The sequence below is a fragment of the Bubalus kerabau genome, chromosome 1, assembly GCF_029407905.1.
Source record: "Bubalus kerabau isolate K-KA32 ecotype Philippines breed swamp buffalo chromosome 1, PCC_UOA_SB_1v2, whole genome shotgun sequence".
Taxonomy (NCBI): Eukaryota; Metazoa; Chordata; class Mammalia; order Artiodactyla; family Bovidae; genus Bubalus; species Bubalus kerabau.
In genome coordinates this window covers 111995546-112018988 of record NC_073624.1, presented here as the reverse complement: position 1 = coordinate 112018988, position 23443 = coordinate 111995546, and the positions used below count along the sequence as shown (strand labels likewise).

The window sequence follows — 23443 nt, the reverse complement described above, 5'->3', positions numbered from 1 at the left end:
GCACGTTTGTAGCAAACTTCAGTGACTGACATTCTCCTACCCCTGATTTTTTGGGGCCTTCACTTTGGAGAGCATATTTCACCCTTTTGAAAGTTAATACTTCTTTGGCCCCTGAAGATGGGGGAATCTGCCTGCCAGGGTTGCTTTCAGGAAATAATTTTAGAAAAATGTAATAGAAAAGAAGGCCCCTCAGCCCCTGTTAATTCAGAGTCACAACAGTTTACTGGACTGTGACCCAAGATCAAGGTGCGAACTCGCTTCTTTTAATGAGTCCACAAGCCTGGTCCAAAACCTCAGAATATTCAAGTCTATTTGTGTAGACCTTGAAGTAATAGTTTTTTCCCATATATAAAAACTATCCTCTCCCCACCCCCTACCGCAAGTGATTTTAATAGTGAGTTAAGCCAGGGTGGAGGAGGATTGACAAAAGCTGATTAATAGGGTCATTGTCACTTAAATGGAAGCCCTCCCCTCCCGCCTTCTAGCCACGAAGTTTCAAAGACCCTGCTGTGATTGCTTTTCTGTAAGGCTTTTGTCGCCAAAGTGTGTGAAGTTACTCCGGTCGAAGGAGTTGGAAATTTTACACGAGCCAAGAAAGATTGCCCTGCCGGCAGCTGGGACGCATCTGTAACGGTGTTAGTTTGCCTGAAAGCAGAAAATTAGCGACCCCGAAGCCCAGCTTGGCTGTTTAGACTGTGGAAATGACAGGGCGGGGCAGAAAGAGGGAGAAGGGAGACGAGCCCCTGGGAAGGAGTTCATCATCTAAAACCTGGTTTCTTAGAATACAAATCTTAGAGACGCGGTCAGGGTGGATCTTCCGCCTGCTCAGGTCCACCACAGGAGGAGGCACTCAGCAAACAGGCGCATAAGCGGGAAGGAGAGGAAGCCAGGTGTGTTCCTGGTCACCTGGCCCTCCTGTGCCCACGCCATTCAGATGAGCAGAGAGAAAACTCAGAGCAAGCTGTTTTTGGAGAAAAGGAACCTGCCAGGTTACCCCCAATAACACAGAGCCTACATAATGGCAATCTGAAGAGAAACAAATCAGATTTTAAAAAAAAAAATCTAGAGCCACTTCATTATTGAAAGTGCCACTTGAAGTTTTTAGCAACTGTTATTTGGCCTACTGGCTGAAAAAATTCCTGACACAACTAAAGTTCACGAAAAAGAGAAATACCTGAAAATATAGTTGGTCCCTCATGTCTCATATTGGGAACACGGGTCCGCTTTTGGTGTCAACTGAAATGGGTAGCTGTATTTACCGATTTTCTTTTTAAATGTGAGAGCAATTGTACGAAGTTGGATTTCCTTCGTTGCTTTTGTCTGTGACACCCTCTAAGTGTCCCTTGGTTTAGGTAATCTAAAGAGTGCAAGTAAGCGGATTGGGGAGCCATCACCTCCGCCCCAGCAGAAACGCAGTAAAACCATTAGCGTCAAAAGGGGCAGTAAACAGCAAACTGTCTCTAGAGAAAAGGCGGAGGTTTGCCCAGACAGCCCTGGCGGGGGTTGCGGTGGGATATGCTAATAGTGCGGGGCCACAGGGGCCGGCCTCCCTCCCCCAAGAATATATAAAGAGCTCCAGCCCCAGCGCGGCAGACCCAGGCCGCCAGGCGTCTGCCCTTGTTAATTACCAGAGATACCGACCAGGGAGCTCGGCCCGGGATTTCCCTGCCCTCAGCGGCGCCAGGCTCCGGTTTCTCCCCTATCTATCTCTCTGCTGTCCAGGCCCACCCCCTGCCTCTCTGCAGACGATGGACATGATGGACGGCTGCCAGTTCTCGCCCTCTGAGTACTTCTACGACGGTTCCTGCATCCCATCCCCCGAGGGCGAGTTCGGGGACGAGTTTGAGCCGCGAGTGGCTGCTTTCGGGGCTCACAAGGCAGACCTGCAAGGCTCAGACGAGGACGAGCACGTGCGAGCACCCACGGGCCACCACCAGGCCGGCCACTGCCTCATGTGGGCCTGCAAAGCATGCAAGAGGAAGTCCACCACCATGGATCGGCGGAAGGCGGCCACCATGCGTGAGCGGAGACGCCTGAAGAAGGTCAACCAGGCTTTCGACACGCTCAAGCGATGCACCACGACCAACCCTAACCAGAGGCTGCCCAAGGTGGAGATCCTCAGGAATGCCATTCGCTACATTGAGAGTCTGCAGGAGCTGCTAAGGGAACAGGTGGAAAACTACTATAGCCTGCCGGGGCAGAGCTGCTCTGAGCCCACCAGCCCCACCTCAAGTTGCTCTGATGGCATGGTAAGAGATGGCTCTGTACCTGCTAGGACCTTCCCAACTTTTATAAAAATCCTTACATCTCATTTAGACCAGGTGTAGCAACCAGATATTCAGTGGTTACTGGTGGATAGTTGGCTATTGGGGGGCGGGGTGGGGCTTACCACATCTAGATGAGAAGAGAGATGCCACATTTAGACAGATGCCAGCACACAGCTGTTGAACAGGATTTTGTCCTGACTTGCTACCTACTCTAGGTGCACACTGAAGGAGCAGGTTGTCACTTGAGATAGCTGGCTGTGAATGATCAGTCAGATGTTTTCTCCATTACTCAGTTTATTTCCAGTGTATACTACCAGTGGACCTTGACATACACTAACATCTAAAGGCAACTGTCTGAGGCCTCCACTGTCCCACGGTTTGTAACTGAAGGGAGAAACAGAAAGAAATGCCTGCATGGCACCAGCCCCTACTCTGCTGATGCCTGGCTAAAAGATGTTCATGCATTCTTTTCACAGGGCGTTTGCTCCAACGCTGCCAGGTTTTAATGTGTTTCTGCCTTGGGAAAGTGTTCTCTCTCTGAATTGGTGTGGCTTCCTTCTACTCCAATCCATTTTGCATGGTTAACCCAGTGTACACTGCTGCTGAATTCCACCCTCTTCTTTCTGCTGCCTCTCTCCTCTTCTCCAAGCACAGAGATTGACCTCAGTGCCCTTGCGATTGGTGAGGCTAGCCCTTCCTAAATCAAGGCAATAAAGGTGATTGAGAGTGGTCAGTTTATGGAGCTGGTGGGCAAGCACTGCCTCACCCGAGATTGGAGCACCTTTTGCCAAGACCTGAAAACAAACGCCTTCTTCTGTGTCTTTTATTATAGCCTGAATGTAACAGCCCTATCTGGTCCAGAAAGAGCAGCAGTTTTGACAGCGTCTACTGTCCTGATGTACCAAATGGTAAGAACCCATGACTTCAGAGGAGTTTAAAGACCAGTTCAACTTCAGAATTTAGCCTATCAAAGTAGAGTCTGTTCTTCCATGCAGTACTGGGAAGAGAACAGAATGGTATTTATGGGGGTTTGGGCAGGGCAAAATAAACACACATCTTCTGCTCAAAATCCTCCTAACAGATACATCCATGCGTATACACACAGAAGTGAGCTTTTGCTTGAAATATTACCCAGGTGCTTCTCCACTCCCCAACTTCATCCCCATGAATTGCTAGATATTTGTTGCAAATTTCTACCAGGCTTTCTGTGACTACCTGACCTTTGGGTTTCGAAGGAGCTGACCTGCAGTTTAAGCGGCAGCATAAGCAAGGATTTTTTTTTTTTTAATGGTTTTCTCCTTGTGTCCTTAGTATATGCCACGGATAAAAGCTCCTTATCCAGCTTGGATTGCTTATCCAGCATAGTGGATCGGATCACCAACTCAGAGCAACCTGGATTGCCTCTCCAGGATCCAGCCTCTCTCTCCCCAGTTGCCAGCACCGATTCTCAACCTGCAACTCCAGGGGCCTCTAGTTCCAGGCTCATCTATCATGTGCTATGAACTAAAAATCTAGATCAGTTCTGCCAGAAGGCCTATTACACAGGAGGAAGGAGGTACCAAAAACCCCAAAGCAAGACAACCTGTAAATAAACATTTCTTTTCTGTTGTAAATTTGTAAATAGTATCTTGCCACTTTATAAGAAAGTGTATTTAAAAAGTCATTATTGCAATTTATACTTTCTTTTTTTCTTCTTTTCCTTCATCTTTGCTTTAGATATATAGTTCCAATGATATTATTTCTTATAGGGGCCGTTCATCAAAGGTAGTTTGTTGCAATGCTTAACTTATATATTTTTATAAATATTGCTTATCAAAATATTACCTCTGATGTTTAGTGCTTTTTTTTTTCTTTAAAACATTAGAATAGATGTAAATCAGTTATAGGGAGTTTTAAATATATTTAACTGTCTTGCTTTTCTCTTTAATCTTTTGATTTATATTGTGTTAAATAAAATATAACAATACTGCCTAATGGTATATATTTTAACATTTTCTTATAAGAAATACATTTTTAATCTAAGCACAAAATAGTACTTTGTGGATGATTTCAAGATATAAGAGATTTTTGGAAACTCCACCATAAATAAAATTGTTTAAGTGAGGAAATATTCTGGTTTATGATTTTGTTAAAAGAACCCCCTAATGGAATTGGCAGTCTTTTTCTATTCCTATTTCATATTCCTAATGGAATATGGTGTCTTTAAGGCGGGGCTGAAAGTACTGAAACAGTGGGTTTTGTAGATAAATCTGAACCGCATCTCGCGGACTCAGCTCAGGCCCTGCTGGTGTCACAGATGAAAAGACCACATTTCTACTTCAAGCATCTTTCAAAGGTGTCTGCTAACCAAAATTTTTATTTTATCTTAATGTTGTACCATATAACATAAAGTTGTGTGTATGTGGAGCAAAGGTAGAAGGTATTCAGGACAATAACAGATTTTTAAACAAAAAGAATGTGCAACATTACATCATTATAATATGTATAGTACATTAGAAATCATGAGTTAAGGTGATATATATCTATTTTCCTGAAAATACCTTGATACATTAGTATATTACTATTGCCAATAAAATATTTAAAGGTATCGAGCTGTTTTTTCCTATCACTGAAGTGCTGGCATAAGAAAATTTACACAATGTATAGTAAAGTGAAACAGACTCTAAATTACCTTCTTCCTTTTCACAGCCTTTTTTATTTTATTAATTATATTTTATGATTCTGTGTTGTGTGTGCATGATGGACATGTACCTTTTTGTTTATCACTTATAAATCTCCTTTAGAAATTGAGATGAAAATACAACAATTAAGTGGAAAATTAGGTAGTCAATCATTGGAAGAATTCTCACAAGATTTATTACCTTTGAGAGAGATGAAAAGGAAATATCATTGAAGCATCTGAGTTGGTTGTTCATAGAGAGCAGATAAAGATAATTGTCTTCTCCTCTAATCGGTTCAAAATATCGAAGGGTTTGCAGTTACATGTATTCATCAGCCAAAGCATATGAGCTCTGCTGGAGTTTGGCAGTTGTACTGTTCTCAGGAAGGTTTGCCCTTATTTTTGATATGCTTTTTCTCCTGCTCGTCCAGTCACCAGAGTTAAAAGAATAGACATTGTTCCATAAAGAAAAGGACAGAAGACAGGATGGGTTCAAAAAATGCTGTAGCCACTGCCACTCTGTTAGCAGCATGCCCTGATACGGGATGCTGACTTTTAGCACACAGATAAGTCTTTCTTTATCCATGATTTGATAATGTGAGGATTTGAAGTAGAAAGAATCCAAGAGGGCATTATAAAGATTCACATATAATTTCAACTTCAGTTTGAGTGATTCACTTCTGTTAAACAGTGTCTCTTACTTCTATGAAGAAATTAGAAGTTTGTTGTTCCAAGTAGAACTAGAAAAAAAGGAACTATCTAAAGACTTTTTTTTAAGTTCAATTTTAAAACGCATGACCATATTGTTGCATTTTTAAAAAGTAAGCAGAAAAGCCATGTAATTTTTAATTCAAGTGAATAAAAATTAATTTTACTACCAAACCCCAGTTGCTTGCAAATGTACTTGATATTCTCAATTAATATAATAATGCCTCAAAGTATTTAGTTTTTCAGTGCTCTGCATTCAATACAGATGGTGATCAATGTATGATTAAAGACAATACTTTCCATGATAGCTTTGCTTAATTAATCTCATTTCCAGTGGACTAACAGTGAAGGCTGGTATCTGCTCAGTAAACAGCTCAGCACAACACACATCACATCCAGTCATATATACTTTTTGACAAGGGCCTTTGGGAGTTTGTTACAGTAATCCAGACCCAGAAAAATCTTCCCTTCTCCAACAAAGTAGGGGAGAAGAGCAGAGAAACAGTGATAGCAACAAAATATTCAAGTAAGGACAGGATTTTGCCATCTTACAAATTCCTTGGAGTGAACAGGTGGGCTGCCACTAAGACTACATCAGACCCACCTCCGCTGCTGGAAAACATGCCACTAACAGTCAATCTATAGGAAAACAAGGAAAATATTCCCTTTCCCATTTGTAGTCTGATTGGGAGGGGGTTCTCTGGAAATGAGAGTCAAAAGAGATTCCTTTCTCCTTATGCCTAAGAAAGGCAAGTTCACTGGGCTACATAGGAAAACTGAGTCCAGTGAGGTTATGGAAATTGGGAAGTACTATTTGGAAGCAAGCTGTTATATAGATCAAGGTGTCTTGATTGCTCCTACTTTTTTTTCATCTGAAAAATGCAAGTCAAATAAAATTATTGGCTCTATTATAGCCCTAAATTCTTCTTTAAGGTGGCATTCCTAATCTGAGAGTGGTATTTCCTGAAATTCTCTATTTGAGGTTACAACAGTTACTAGATTAATGAAGTAATTCAATTCTCTGACTTTCAGAGGTGGTATTTCTGGGAATGGTATTAGAGTACAGCTATTTGTAACTTCAGAAAAGCCCTGCTCAAATGGCAAAGTATCCCTGAAAATATCACCACTGAATATTCCCACACTGTCACAAAAAGCACAGAACATCAAATTTATTTCTTTAAGAATTCTGGTTTGATTTTAGTGGACTAATGATTTAATTGTTTCACACAGCACATTTGCTGAGCAAAGGATCTAAAATTTAATGCAAAGTCTAAACTGGGTCTAAAATTATTAACATATTGCTCTCCTTTTAATTTTACTTGCCACGATGATAGCTTATGATAACACTAATGGTTGACACTAAAATTGTTATAGTATTAAAATCTTATAAAAATAATCCATTGTAAAGGGAGAGCCAAATCTTACCTCCTTTTATGCTACTTAATTCCCTTCATTACAGATTAAGCGAACACTAATGATAAACCAGCAACTAAAAATTACTGAGTGTGTATTACTATGCAAATAAAGAAATAGAGGCTTATGGATTTTAATGTTTTCCCAAGAACACGCTATTTGGGCCTCTTCATACAACATACTCTAGGAGGCTCAGGTGGAAATCACAAGGCACCTTATGATCTAGCATGGAAAGTCCCAGAAAATTATGTCTATTGCATTCTTCTGGTCAAGAAAGTTACTAAAGTCAACCAAGAATCACTGAGAAGCAAACTAAACTCCACTTTCAATGGATGAAGTAGTAATGAATCTGTGTCCATATTTAATCTACCATAATGACTAGGATATACTTGCAGTCACAATTTTGTTACCATTCTCCCATTCTACTGACGGGAATCTGGCTCTGCCTCTATCATTTTCCATCGTCATTACAACCTTCAAAATAATTAGACTGTTCCAACCCTGGGCAAGCTTATCCTCCAGCCCCGATATCTTCCCTGATCTATATATCCAACTACATACCCAACTGATCTTTAGATTCTTAATATCTCTTGAATGTCTCAATGTTACCTCCAGGTAAACATATTCCAAATTAAGCTTATGCTGTTCTACTCTGTCTCTACATCTTAACCTTGTGCCCTGTCATTCTCTCAGTGAATGACAGATATCACCAGTTATACAAACATGGAACTTAGGACATACTCCTGATATTTCAATCTCCCTTCAGTTCAGTTCAGTCGCTCAGTCGTGTCCGACTCTTTGCGACCTCATGAATCGCAGCACGCCAGGCCTCCCTGTCCATCACCAACTCCCGGAGTTCACCCAGACTCATGTCCATCGAGTTGGTGATGCCATCCAGCCATCTCATCCTCTGTCGTCCCTTTCTCCTCCTGCCCCCAATCCCTCCCAGCATCAGAGTCTTTTCCAATGAGTCAACTCTTCGCATGAGATGGCCAAAGTACTGGAGTTTCAGCTTTAGCATCATTCCTTCCAAAGAACACAGGGATTGATCTCCTTTAGAATGGACTGGTTGGATCTCCTTGCAGTCCAAGGGACTCTCAAGAGTCTTCTCCAACACCACAGTTCAAAACCATCAATTCTTTGGCACTCAGCTTTCTTCACAGTCCAACTCTCACATCCATACATGACCACTGGAAGAACCATAGCCTTGACTAGACGGACTTTTGTTGGCAAAGTAATGTCTCTGCTTTTGAATATGCTATCTAAGTTGGTCATAACTTTCCTTCCAAGGAGCAATCTCCCTTACCTCTTGTCTAATTCATTACAAAATCCTGTAAAATTATTCTCCTTAAATACCTCTCAAATCTCTCCCCTCAATCCAAACTATGGCTATTTTGATCCAGGAATATCATAAGACTTTAACCTGTCCCCCATAACTTCCCTGGATCCCTCATTTCTGGAGACAGCATGCAAGTCTGTCCTTGGGGACTGTCCCTTTCCTCTCCTCAGGCCACGTGGTTCAGGTGGGATTGATTGTACCTCGTGAGCCTGACCATGAGTGTGTCTTTGACCATACGATTATTCCATGAATGGATGTGTGACCAAGTTGTTCAGTAAGTGTCAGTCCTGAAATATTTGCTGTAACTGTAGGGGGAAAGTTCTATTTTTGCTAGGGAAATAATATGAGAGTTTTTTTCTCTAGGCTGAAGCTTCCATGTCACTCCAGTAGAGGAGATCCTGCCTAAAAATAAAGTCAAGGCAACAGAAATCAGACCTATGATGTAGAGTGATATACTCCTGAAAACATTATTAAATATATGGATTGAAAAATGCCTAAATATCTGCTGGTGATCATGCTTTAAAAGTTTGGTGCCAACAAAAATCTTTTTTTAAAAAAAAAGTATGAGTAGGAGCTTTGTTAACTAAAACAAAGAATCTTGCATAATGTCATTCTTTGATCTTTGACTACATACTGCAGTCTTGGAAGAAAAGCAATGACAAGCCTAAGACAGGGTATTAAAAAGAAGAGACATCATTTTGACGACAAAGATCCATATAGTCAAAGCTGTGGTTTTTCCAGGAGTCATGTACAGATGTGAATTGGGCCATAAAGAAGGCTGAGCACTGAAGAATTGATGCTTTCAAACAGGTGCTGGAGAAGACTCTTGAGAGTCCCTTGGACTGCAAGGAGATCAAACCAGTCAATCCTAAAAGGAAATCAACCCTGAGTATTTACTAGAAGGACTGATGCTGAAGCTTAAGCTCTAATACTTTGGCCACCTGATGCAAAGAGCTAACTCACTGAAAAAGACCCTGATGCTGGGAAAGATTGAGGGCAAGAGGAGAAGGGGGCCACAAAGGATGGGATGGTTGGATGGCATCATTGACTTAATGGACATGAGTTTGAACGAACTCCGGGAGATGGTGAAGTACAGGGAAGCCTGGTGTGCTGCAGTCTGTGGTGTTACAAAGCGTCGGACAGGACTGCGTGACTGAACAACATACTGCAGCCAGAGCAACCATCTCAGAATACTCATCCGATCGTGTCCAGCATCCCCCTTCCCCTCGCAGCTTACCGAATGTAGGATTTGCACAGAACATGCTCGTTAACATGACCCTCAAGCTTGCATGTGTCCATATTCTGTCTACCTCTCTAGCATTACCTCTTTCTGGTCAACTCCTTGCTGTCTCTACTCCAGCCACACAGGAGACTTCTCAGTCACTACATTCCCTCTTGCCAAAGCCACTCTACACACTCTGTCTGCAGGGCTCCTTTCACTTCCACTTCTAGCCCATTCCCACTCCTTTCAGATCTCAACTCAGGCATCAAGTCTAAGCAAGATCTTCTTGAATTCTTTCATGGTATCAAGTCCTCTTGCTCTAGGATCTCAAAATACTATATACCTCTTCTCTGTCACATGTTTCAGAACTGCAATTGTATATTAATTTCTGTGATTACTACCATTTGTTTCCTCTACCTTAAGAGCAAGGACCTGTTCTTGCTCAACCCTGAACTATGTGAGAATTGATGTTGCTGAAGGTTTTGTTGCTGTGCAATGCATCCTTAATTTTCGAACTCTCTTTGCAATTCCTTGACATTATTCTCTATTTTTCTGCTGTTCTTTTAATTTTCTGTTTTATGTCAGTTTCTTATACCGACCTCTCTTATGCTGGCCAGTCTTCAGATATTTATTTCTTATGGTTCTATTGTGTGTCTTCTTTTCTTTTGGTTTACTGTGGACCTTTCCTACCTACCTGTTCTTTTGGTAGAGATGCTTCTACAATTGCTTCAGCCATTCATCTCCTAAGGGAAGCTGCCCCACATGCATCCTGCTTGTCCTGGTTATCCTTATTAGTAACTGTCAATCAGGGATGTGGATCTTACATGAGGGCAACCAAGCAAAAGACTGACCAACATTTATGAAGTGCATAGCTTGATGTCAATACTTCATTGAGATAAATAAATACTTATTGTCGTGAGTGCAGACTAAGAAAAATAAATCACCACTTAATAGTGGGAACTAAACTGAAAGGTCATGATGTTGATGGGACTGGAGAGTTTGTGATAGGCCATACTCAGGCTGAAATTATGAGACAATCTGAGTTAAGTAAACCAGAGAAGCCAAGTGGTAGTGGGATACAGTGAACACAGAAACAGAACTATTTCTGACCTTCATGAGGCCTGGGCAAGAGTTGAAGTTGATTCCCACCTAATTAGCTGAGGGGACTTAAGTAAGTTACTTAGATTCTCAAAAGCTGTTTACTTGCTTATAAGTGAAGTGGCTCAGTCATGTCTGACTCTTTGCGACCCCATTGACTGTTCTACCAGGCTCTCTGTCCATGGGATTTTCCAGGCAAGAATACTGGAGTGGGTTGTCATTTCCTTCTCCAGGGGATCTTCCCAAACCAGGGATCAAACCTGGGTCTCCCATATGGTAGGCAGACGCTTTTACCATCTGAGACACCAGGGAAGTCCTGTACTCACTTACAGATATGGATTATAATAGAATAAATCACAAGACTTTTTGTGATAATTACATGACATAAGGCATACAAATGCAGTAGGAAATGGCAACCCACTCCACTATCCGTGTTAGGAAAATTCAATAGACAGAGGAACCAGGTGGGCTACAGTCCACGGGATTACAAAGAGTTGGACACAACTGAGCAACTGGAAAAGATTGAAGGCAGGAGAAGAAGGGGACGACAGAGGATGAGATGGTTGGATGGTGTCATCGACTCAATGGACATGAGTTTAAGTAAGCTCTAGGGATTACTGATGGACAGGGAAGCCTGCCGTGCTGCAATCCATGGGGTTGCAAAGAGTCAGGCATGACTGGGCAACTGAAATTAACTGAGCAACTGACCATGCAAAAGGCATACAAAATGCTTAGTTTAGTGCCTAACACATAACACAAACTCAAAAAATTGGTAATAAAAGAAAAAGTATAATGATTGAGACTTAGCATGAAGACTCATAAATGCTTAATATAGGGATCTTTAGAATTATCTTGATTCCAGAGAAGTCCTCCTGCTTTAGTGACCATTGTCTCAAGTGAAAGTGAAAGTCACTCAGTTGTGTCTGACTCTTTGCAACCCCAGAGACTATACAGTACATGGAATTTTCCAGGTGAGAACATGGAGTGGGTAGCCTGTCCCTTCTCCAGGGAATCTTCCCAATCCAGGGATCAAACCCAGGTTTCCCACATTGCAGGTGCATTCTTTACCAGCTGAGCCACTAGCCATCATAGTCAACAAGATTCTGAAATGCAGTACTTGGATGCAATCTCAAAAACAACAGAATGATCTCTGTTCGTTTCCAAGGCAAACCATTCAATATCACAGTAGTCCAAGTCTATGACCCAACCAGTAATGCTGAAGAAGCTGAAGTTGAACAGTTCTATGAAGTACTATGAGACCTTCTAGAAGTAACACCCCCCAAAAATGTCCTTTTCATTATAGGGGACTGGAATGCAAAAGTAGGAAGTCAAGAAACACCTGAAGTAACAGGCAAATTTGGCCTTGGAATACGGAATGAAGCAGGGCAAAGGCTAATAGAGTTTTGCCAAGACAACACACTAGTCATAGCAAACACCCTCTTCCAACAACACAAGAGACGACTCTACACACGGATATCACCAGATGGTCAACACCAAAATCAGATTGATTATATTCTTTGCAGCCAAAGATGGAGAAGCTCTATACAGTTAGCAAAAACAAGACCAGGAGCTGACTGTGGCCAGATCATGAACTCCTTATTGCCAAATTCAGACTTAAATTGAAGAAAGTAGGGAAAACCACCAGACCATTCAGATATGACCTAAATCAAATCCCTCACAATTATACAGTGGAAGTGAGAAATTGATTCAAGGGGTTAGATCTGATAAGAGTGCCTGAAGAACTATGGACAGATGTTTGTGACACTGTACAGGAGGCAGTGATAAAGACCATCCCCAAGAAAAATAAATGCAAAAAGGCAAAATGGTTGTCTGAGGAGGCCTTACAAATAGCTGAGAAAAGAAGAGAAGTGAAAGCCAAAGGAGAAAAGGAAAGATACACCCATTTGAATGTTGAGTTCCAAAGAATAGCAAGGAGAGATAATAAAGCCTTCCTCAGTGATCAGTGCAAAGAAATAGAGGAAAACAATAGAATGGGAAAGACTAGAGATCTTTTCAAGAAAATGAGAGATACCAAGGGAACATTTCATGCAAAAATGGGCTGAATAAAGGACAGAAATGGTAGGGACCTAACAGAAGCATACATAGAAGAATACACAGAAGAGCTATACAAAAAAGATCTTCATGACCCAGATAACCATGATGGTGGGATCACCCACCTAGAGCCAGACATCCTGGAATGCAAAGTCAAGTGGGCCTTAGGAAGTATCACTACAAAGCAAGTGGAGGTGATGGAATTCCAGTTGAGCTATTTCAAAGCCTAAAAGATGATGCTGTGAAAGCGCTGCACTCAATATGCCAGCAAATTTGGAAAACTCAGCAGTGGCCACAGGACTGGAAAAGGTCAGTTTTCATTCCAATCCCAAAGAAAGGCAATGTCAAAGAATATTCAAGTGAAGTTGCTCAGTCACATCCAATTCTTTGTGACCCCACACACTGTAGCCCACCAGGCTCCTCCATCCATGGAATTTTCCATGCAAGAGTACTAGAATGGGTTGCCATTGAAAGAATGTTCAAACTAACGCACAACTGAACTCATCTCACATGCTAGCAAAGTAATGCTCAAAATTCTCCAAGCCAGGCTTCAATAGTATGTGAACTGTGAACCTCTAGATGTTCAAGCTGGATTTAGAAAAGGCAGAGGAACCAGAGATCAAATCGCCAACATCCACTGGATCATCATAGAGCCACAAACTTTGCCAATGGCTTGGGAAACTCTGTAACTGTGTACTTATGACTAGACAAGTTCATAATGTGACCATACTGTTTTTTAATTTTATATTAGAGTTTATATATAATTTTATAAAATAATTTTATATAAGAGTTTTGAACTCAGGAAATAAAGGATTTTATTTAAAAAAAAAAAAAACAAAAAAAAAAAAACAAAAAGGCAAGAAAGTTCTAGAAAAACCACTCCTTCTGTTTTATTGACTATGCCAAAGCCTTTGACTGTGTGGATCACAACAAACTGTGGAAAATTCTTAAAGAGATGGGAATACCAGACCACCTGACCTGCCTCTTGAGAAATCTGTATTCAGGTCAAGAAGCAACAGTTAGAACTAGACATGGAACAACAGACTGGTTCCAAATAGGAAAAGGAGTACGTCAAGGCTGTATATTATCACCCTGCTTATTTAACTTATATGCAGAGTATACAGCCTGCGAAATGCTGGGCTGGATGAAGTATAAGCTGGGATCAAGACTGCTGGGAGAAATATCAATAACCTCAGATATACAGATGACATACTTATAGCAGAAAGTGAAGAAAAATTAAAGAGCCTCTCGAAGAAAGTGAAACAGGAGGGTGAAAATTTTGGCTAAAATTCAACTTTCAAAAAATTAAGATCATAGCATCTGGTCCCATCACTTCATGTCAAATAGATGGGGGAACAATGGAAACAGTGACAGACTTTATTTTTTTTTGGGGGGGGGTGCTCCAAAATCACTGCAGATGGTGACTGCAACCATGAAATTAAAAGACGCTTGCTCCTTGGAAGGAAAGCTATGACCAACCTAAACAGTATATTAAAAAGCAGAGATGTTACTTTGCCAACAAAGGTCCATCTAGTCAAAGCCATGGTTTTCCCAGTAGTCATGTATGGATGTGAGAATTGGACTATGAAGAAAGCTGAGTGCTGAAAAATTGATGCTTTTGAACTGTGGTGTTGGAGAAGACCCTTGAGAATCACTTGAACTGCAAGGAGATCCAACAAGTCTATCCTAAAGGAAATCAGTCCTGAATATTCACTGGAAGGACTGATGTTGAGGCTGAAACTCCCATCCTTTGGCCACCTGATTTGAAGAACTGACTCCCTAGAAAATACCCTGATGCTGGGAAAGATTGAAGGCAGGAGGAGACGGGGCCAACAGAGGATGAGGTGGTTGGATGGCATCACTGACTCTATGGACATTAGTTTGAGTAAGCTCCAGGAGTTGGTGATGGACCAGGAAGCCTGGCGTGCTGCAGTCCATGGGGTCGCAAAGAGTCGGAGTCAACTGAGGGACTAAACTAACTGGCTCAAGTGATTCCTTTACTTTTCATGTGTCATATATGAGCTACAATGAAAGAATCAATAAAACATTCTCCATGTATTAATCTACAAATTTTTCTTCAGAAGGCTATTCATATATTCAGTGAACAACAGACTCTCTCTCTTGATGGTAATCTCAATATGGACAAAATTGAACTTATATTTTACTCCTACATATCCTATTTCATTTTATGGTACCACATGCATAAGTAAGTGTGCCAGAAATTTTAGAATTTTTTTGATTCCTCCCGTCCCCTCAAAACAATTAATTTAGTTTCTCTAGATCATAATGCAAAAAGAAATTGTTAAAATTATAGAAGTAGTGGCAGTAGAAACAATAATGTATTTCCATAATAATAAGCATAATTTCCCACACTATAATTTATTAAAGTAGTTGCCTACACATAGTGGAACAGGATTCCTCTTCTCAAAAAGTTACAAACTGGACAGTTTATAATCAACGTATTTTAGGGTAAGTATTAAATGTAAATGAAGTTTAAGAAGGAACATTTATTCATCACTTTTTTCCTACTAGAAATTGAATTTTACATGGATTTTTGATGTTGATCGTGAGTAGATAAAAAATAATTACCTCCATTCATGTTCCTAGTAACAGATATCTAAGTCTGATGCACAAAATATATAACTAAGAATAAAAACAGCTCACAGAGTTGAGTATTATCCACTCAAGGCTACAGATGAGGGAGGGCTTACACACAGAGAGGTAAATAACATGATAATTTATAAGCAGAGTTGTTGGAAACTATTACATTCCTATGAAGCAACTAGAATTCAGTGAAAACCTGAGGCAAGGCAAAAGGCTCTTGAACAAGTTACTAAGATCTTGAAACTGGTGTTTTAGTATTCTGGTTTGTTTGGAATGAACAGACTGTAAAGTTAAGAGAACTAATTAACAGGATACTGTAATAGCCCAGGCATGAGGGAACATTTCCTTTAGCCCTTGCTGAGTTGTCCAGCACTAGGGTGGTGGTGGGGTTCTCAATGAAAACTGTCGAATGATTGAACCACTGAGGTTGTGTCTGCATGATGCCAAACATCTGGATATAAAGACTAAAATCCAGTCATCCAGATGGTAAGGTTACATGATACATCACCATCAAACATTTAGAACTTTTAACTGATCGACCGCCCTTCTTATTTTTCATCCAGACAAACAGCATTGAGTTAACTCAGCTTGAGCATTTACCAATCATTATTCCTTGCTTTTTTTTTTTTTTAATTAGGGAATGGTTACTCAGGTTGCCAGTGCTGATGAATCATTAAAATAGGAATAGTGGTAAAGAGGTGAACACTGAACTAAATGAGAACTAGTAAACAGTGAAGAAAGTAAAAGCTTCATATGATCAGAGATGCATTTTAAATACTATTTGTTGTGGATGTACTCTTTTTATTTGAAAAATTTTCATTGGGTTGGGTGTCTCAGGCTTACAGCATTTCAGCTAAGTAACTATTATTTTTTCACATCAAAGCTAACTCCTTGAAAATATTTCACAGACAATTAAATGTTAACACTCTCCTTCTGTGCACAGTTAAAATGTGATATAAAAACGAAGCACTGCAATATCATATTCAGTTCACTAAAAGTAGATTTTATCCTCCTAAATAACTAATTTGAATATAATAATGTATTATAATAATAATGTATAATGTATTTTTGAAAGATAATAATGTATTTTTGAAATGCCAACTTTGATAAAATCATTTCTGTAATTAAGTAATGATAACAGAAACATACCTTTGTTCTTTGAAAACTGTCTCCAAACTAAATATAACTTGAAAATAAAGATATTAGTTTATCATTGAAGACAGTGACTTTGAATAATATTCATTATTCAAATGCTAACCTGACTTGTAGGTCAAAGTTTGAGTAAAACAACTGGCAAGCTGTGTGTTTTGTGTGATGATAAAGAAACTGATTGATACGGAGTTGGCCATTTTGTCTTTCTTGAAGAAATTACTGATTTTTAAAGTTACTTTTTCAATCACTTGGTTGGCTTTACATTTTGTGAACAGGGATAATACTATCTTGGAAGATAAAACTTTCTATACAGGAAAGTGACAAAGAATTGAGATGACTTCCTGGATAGCAATACCCACAACTCCATTGATTTAAGCCGTAAATACTTTATGGAAGGAATGTGAGTTTGTGGCTAAAGAATACTAAAAGTATGTGGGTTTTGAATTTTTTGCTACTAGGTTATGAGTCCTCCCAGTGCAGAATTATTCGTGTATCCCCAGCACTTGGACTAGCTTCAGGCATATAAAGAGTATAAAGTAAAAGTTCACTGAAGTTCTGTATTCTCATATTAATCTGTATTCTTGTGCAGAACCTCTACTGGAGGAGTTCAAACTTCTTCCCGTATCTCATTGTAGATCACAACATCTATCCTGCTTTACGTGTTATAATCTCTTTCAGAAAGACAGGATATATGACACGAATAGTCTCATACAAATTTAGAATCAACTCAACATGAAGAAATGAGTATCTGCTACAAAGACATCTCTTTACAATCACAGGCTTAATAACAGAGCAAAAAAAAAAATTGCATAAGAACAGTCTGCCAACATTTAAACGGCAGAAAGAAATGTTTATAAAGTTACATGAAGAGTTTTGAAAGTCTTCAGGCTTGCTATGCTGGAAGGATAAATGTCTTTTATATTGACATATTGGCAACTCAAAGCATCTAAAAGCCCTTTCAGAATTACATATAAACACGAATCATTTCACCCACCTCTAGGCTGGAATGTGACAGCTGGTTCAAGTAAGCATAGCAACACCACACAACAATGTCAAACAGGATGAATGGCTTAACCAATCAAAAATAGAGCATCAAAGTAAAACTGCTCAAATTAGACTTCTGGCCAGGCAAAAAGGTTAAGTGTTCTGTACTGGTATAAAGTCTCCAGTATACTTGATGACCACAAAAGGCATCTTGGTATAACCAATTCAATTCATGATGTGATTCAACAGCTCAAGAAGTCTTTAATACTATCACATGGAAACTCTTGGTGGTTTTCTGATCCCACATAAAGAATGTAGAAAGATATGTGTATGGTAGTTAAGGGAATGACCTGTGAAGTAAGAGTGACTTTGGATGAGTCACAAGTTGCTAGCTTATAAGTTGATCAAGCTACATTCCCTGTGTTTTATACTCTTCAGTCATAACAGCGTTCTTAACACCCATTTCTACAAGCTGTTTTTAAGGTTAGTTATAGATATACATGGAGAAGGCAATGGCACCCCACTCCAGTACTCTTGCCTGGACAATCCCATGGATGGAGGAGCCTGGTAGGCTGTGGTCCATGGGGTCACGAAGAGTCGGATACTGAGCGACTTCGCTTTCACTTTTCACTTTCACGCATTGGAGAAGGAAATGGCAACCCACTCCAGTATTCTTGCCTGGAGAAACCCAGGGAACGGGGAGCCTGGTGGGCTGCCGTCTATGGGGTTGCACAGAGTTGGACATGACTGAAACGACTTCGCAGCAGCAGCAGCATAGATATACATGTATTAGCTCTGAAATCAATTCTTAGTATATAGAACACATACCATACATGGAAAAGATTGTTTTGCCTATTAACACTCAGCAAAATGCATACAAAATGCCAGGGATTTTGAAAATTATTTCCTAATACACTAAATTATTCTTAACCTAGGGATCTGACAAGTTGTTGGTAGCTTGATTTAACTTAAGACATTACAGCACTAGAGATAGATTAAAATAAATACCATAGCCAGAAGTTATATTTATGTGGAACCAGCGAAAATATAAGCATACTGATTTTTTTCCTTTTTTTTCCTGCCTAGCAACAAATATTTAATCAAAATTCCAAGGTAAATTGTTTCAAGCTCAGTTTGACAAACTCTAGAGTTTTCAAACAGATACTACTGTTTACATAGGAAGTTACATAATGTTATATAAGTTATTTAAATAAACTAACCAAAATCACTGTTCCTTTGATGTTGATTAGTTTACAAATTCTAATTAAATCTTATTTTCATAACTCCAGAGACTATATCTCCTCCATTCCATCTTCTTTCTAAACTTTGGCCTTCATTCTTCAAGTGAATAACTAAAGATAGAATTTTAAAATGTTTTCACAGTATAAATTCTGAAATATGAACAAATATGTGAGCATATGATACAAAAGTGCTACAAAAACTAGTTCCTAATAATCCTTAGAGAAAAATATCTGAGTTATATATGGAAATAATATACCAGTGATTGGTATATTGCAGTCACAGTTTTCTTCAATCCACCTATGTTAATATGGCTATTTCACCATACGTGGAAATGTCAATCTTAACTCTTGCTCAAGTATGGTAGGCAAAATCACCCCGTCTGAAGTCAAGGTATAACAAAAGTAGAGTGGCAAGACTTAGAGCTTGCTGAAACGAAAATGCATAGGATTCTAACTATTAGTATAATCCTCTCCGGAGGTTAATTCATAAAATCATGGCTATCAAGTTTCCTGTGTTATATTTACTGTGGCATTCGGGAACACTGACAAAGGATTGAGTATCTCCGGTATGCCCATTCTAGCTTTACTCCCTGAGCCATATCACTTGCTGGTCAGTTATATAAAAGATTTCTATTTTTATGGGTGGTATTTTTTTCAATTACTTTATGTATTAGCTCCCAGTAAATGTTCAGTCAAAAGGAATGGCAGTTTATAGAATGTTACAAACTCCTCCATGCCGTACTTGTACTGTATATTCTAAGTATTAATGTACAAAGAATGATAGTATGTTTGGATGAGGGAACTATGAATTTAATTGCTTCATTATTTTTTACTTTTCAGTGTTTTTCCAAGTCTTCTAAATAGACACTTTAATAAAGAAACCACACCAGTGCATAACAACGTATATAAACTCTTCTTCTATCAATATTACCCAATCTGTTGGCTTTTGGAAGCAGCCCTAATGTTTCACTTGTGTTTGCACACAGATATATCTACTCTCATTAGATCTGACCAAAAGAAGAAAGGGTTGGGATGGATTGGGAGAGCAGGAAGGTGTATACGAAGGATACTTACCAGACTTACTAAAAACCCATCAAGTTCATACAGAACTCTGACAAAGGGCTTCGTGAAGGCTAATTGGAGTATACATCTTTCCCTACTGCCCCAGTGATCATTTACAGCGCCCCTATAAAACTGACACTTCCCACATATTATTCATACTCAAGACATCTTTGAGGAAGACCATGGTAAAGACACATGAAAATAATGATTTCAATCCAAGAGCTTATTCCAGGTTTATTTCAGGGCCAAGAATAGGTGCTCGTAATTTGCCACTCCACTATCTCTGACTCTCAATATTTAGCCTTTAGCAATCATTAGTTTTAGCTTACTGAAGTATGATAGTTTATGCCAATCCCTCTGCATAATTTATATTAATTTTTACAATTACAAGACAAGCTTCATTCCTACAGCCATACTTTAATTAACATTTAGATGTACAATTTATTACAACTTTATTCCTCCCTCATGTATTTTTTTTTCAGTAGACAGTCATCTCCCCCTGAAAAAAATGGGTGGTCAGAGTTATTTGGAGAATATTCCAGAAGTCCTAGGAAAATATTAGTCTTTGCTGAAGACTGGAAATGAAGGGCATGTAAACCTTTAACAAAATTCTAAAGTAATATATGAAGATGCACACTTTATGTTACTTTCCATAACACATTTACAGAAGTTTTTCTAATAAAAATGATGGGCTGGCTATAAATTAGTGATAAAGAAGAGAAACTCAATGATGAAAAATTTTTTCATGGGAATTGCTGAAGTAAAATACAGGGGATTATCACAGATGAAATAGCATGGCTTCATAGAAAGTCTGACCAGAGGAGGGAAGAGACACGGAGCCACCTGGAACACATTTCTTCATTGTTCTTCTCCTCTACCAAATCCCTTCCTAGGTTTTTGCTCTGGATTTTACTGTAGTGGCATATACCCTCACATTTCAAACATTCTCTCAGTGAATTATGAACCCTAAATAGCTCTGAGTAATATCTCTAATGCTTGCCTTCTAAAGGACTTAAGCTGGGCTGCATAGTTTATAGCTGATAAACTGGGAGTCAATCTTTCACTGCAATGATGTATTCACCATACTAAGAACTATTTCCATTGTAAATTAATTCTTGAAATGTTGGACCATAAATGTCATCAGCATCATTACCCAATCTGCTCCCAGAAGCAGTGGCTCTGTCAGTCTGGTGCAGGTGCTGGCCCCTAAAAGCAAGGTGCTCCAAACCAAACACATTAAACCATGACTCCATTCTTAAGGGCAACTGCTTTCAAAGGCCCCTTTGCTTTATGCTGTTTGGCAAAGAGATTAATGGATGCCATTTCTGATACGCAACTGGCTTCAGGGTTTTTTGTTTTTTTTTTTTCGCCCTTTTAGAATGAGGTACCTTTGAGTGTCTCTTTAACAAATATATTTCCCAAATATTCCTTCTTTAGAAGGCTATGCTCGTTCAGTCAGAAGTTTTTCTAATAAAATGCCTCTTTATGCCTCTGCTTGGAATATACAAACCTAAAATATAACCAGTTGTCAGGTCTTTATTGAGTCATCAATGTGCAGAAAACTTACGTGGAGGCATAAAAGAATCAGGCAATACAGGGCTGCCCATGAGGAGGTTAGGTTTTTGTAGGATGAGAAGCAATCTGACCACAATGAATCAGGCAACAAATAATATATAAAAACAATCTCAGGTTATTAGTTACTCTTTGTACATTTTTGCAGCATTTACTAGGGGAAAAGGAACTGTTCTTGGAGAAACCAGAGTAGCATGAAGGTTTAACTTTGGACATACATCTTCTTGAATAGTACATCTTCAGAATATTAAACTGATTCCACAATGGCTAGGCAGAGTTGAGAGAATTTAAAGGTAGTTTTCTTGTTTGTCTTAGAAGACAGTCTTTCTTTTCAAACTGTTCAGGCTAATTCAGTGAAGTGTGCATGAAACCTAAAGCTCAGGATGTATCAGTCTGGTGAAAAGCCTTAGGAGCTAAAGAAGAAAACTGTTACTTCTTTTAACTATCTTCTGATTCTGTATCCCAGGTAAGGACTAAAGAAGTGTTCTGTTCCTTTAAGAAGTTTAGTCGCTAAGTCGTGTCCTTCTCTTGCAACCCCACAGACTGTAACCTCCCAGGCTCCTCTGTCCATGGGATTTTCCAGGCAAGAGTACTGGAGTAGGGTACCTTTCCCTTCTCCAAGGGTGTCTTTAAGAATTTGGTTGGGAAATGTTAAAAACCTGAAAGCAAGTCTGATTGAATAATTCTAAATTGGTGTTCAATAACTTCAGTAATAAGTGGACAATTGGACCCCTTAACTTCTGACACTATTTATACACCTACATCCTGTAGGACTTTAATGGTCTGCCTTGTTTTAATTTGTTGTTCATTCGCTCAGTCTTGTCCCACTCTTTGTGACCCCATGGACTACAGCACATCAGGCTTCCCTGTCCTTCACCATCTCCTGAAGTTTGCTCAAACTCATGTCCACTGAGTCGGTGATGACATGCAACCTCTCATCCTCTGTCATCCCCCTCTCCTCCTGCCTTCAATCTTTCCCAGCATGAGGGTCGTTTCCAATGAGTCAGTTCTTCACATCATGTGGCCAAAGTATTGGAGCTACAGCTCAGCATCAGTCCTTCCAATGAATATTCAGGGCTGATTTCCTTTAGGATTGACTGGTTGGATATCCTTTCAGTCCAACAGACTTCCAAGAGTCTTCTCCAACACCACAGTTCAAAAGCATCAGTTCTTCCATGCTCAGCCTTTTTTATTGTCCAGATTTCATATCCATAGATGACTACTGGAAAAACCATAGTTTTGACTATATGGACCTTTGTAGGCAAAGTAATGTCTCTGATTTTAAATACACTATCTAGGTTTGTCATTGTTTTTCTTCCAAGGACAAGCGTCTTTTAAACCCATGGCTGCAGTCACCATCTGCAGTGATTTTGGAACCCAAGAAAATAAAGTCTGTCATTGTTTCCACTGTTTACCCATCTATTTGCCATGAAGTGATGGGACCAGATATCATGATCTTCGTCTTTTGAATGTTGAGTTTTAAGCCAGCTTTTCCACTCTCCTCTTTCATCTTCATCAAGAGGTTCTTTAGTTCCTCTTAGCTTTCTGCCAAAAGGGTGGTATCATCTAGATATCCGAGGTTATTAATATTTCTCCTGGAAATCTTGATTCCAGCTTGTGCTTCTTCCAGCCCAGCGTTTCTCATGATGTACTCTGCATATAAGTTAAATAAGTAGGGTGACAATATACAGCCTTAATGTACTCCTTTCCCAATTTGGAACAAGTCTGTTGTTTCATGTTCGGTTCTAACTGTTGCTTCTTGACCTGAATACAGGTTTCACAGGAGGCAGGTTAAGGTGGTCTGGTATTCCCATCTCTTCAAGCATATTCCAGTTTGTTGTGATCCACACAGTCAAAGGCTTTCACGTAGTCAATGAAGCAGAAGTACATGTTTCCCTGGAACGCTCTTGCTTTTTCAATATTTATTGACAATTTACCTAAGGAGAGTTACTGCCATCATTCCTATACATGCATTACTTTACACATTATAAAGCTAGTTAGATTAAGAAATTTACTCAAATGTCAGACTAGCATTCAAGCTCAAGGTGTTTGACAGAATCCCTTCCTTTT

At 39.5% G+C, this 23443-nt stretch overlaps 1 protein-coding gene across 1 annotated transcript; it reads left to right on the top strand.

Annotated features, from left to right (window-relative positions):
- The first annotated feature begins 1567 nt into the window (after positions 1-1567).
- On the top strand, positions 1568-4375 carry MYF5 (myogenic factor 5). The gene is made up of 3 exons (XM_055586984.1): positions 1568-2249; positions 3100-3175; positions 3579-4375. Exons 1-3 carry the CDS (start codon positions 1749-1751, stop codon positions 3767-3769), a joined length of 768 nt encoding a protein of 255 aa, XP_055442959.1. The 5' UTR covers positions 1568-1748; the 3' UTR covers positions 3770-4375.
- Positions 4376-23443: the final 19068 nt, after the last annotated feature.

Coding starts and splice junctions, on each gene's coding strand:
- MYF5 (XM_055586984.1), top strand. CDS start 1,749: ATGGACATGATGGACGGCTGCCAGTTCTCGCCCTCTGAGTACTTCTAC. Junction 2,250..3,099: donor CAAGTTGCTCTGATGGCATG/GTAAGAGATGGC, acceptor CTTTTATTATAG/CCTGAATGTAACAGCCCTAT. Junction 3,176..3,578: donor CTGTCCTGATGTACCAAATG/GTAAGAACCCAT, acceptor TTGTGTCCTTAG/TATATGCCACGGATAAAAGC.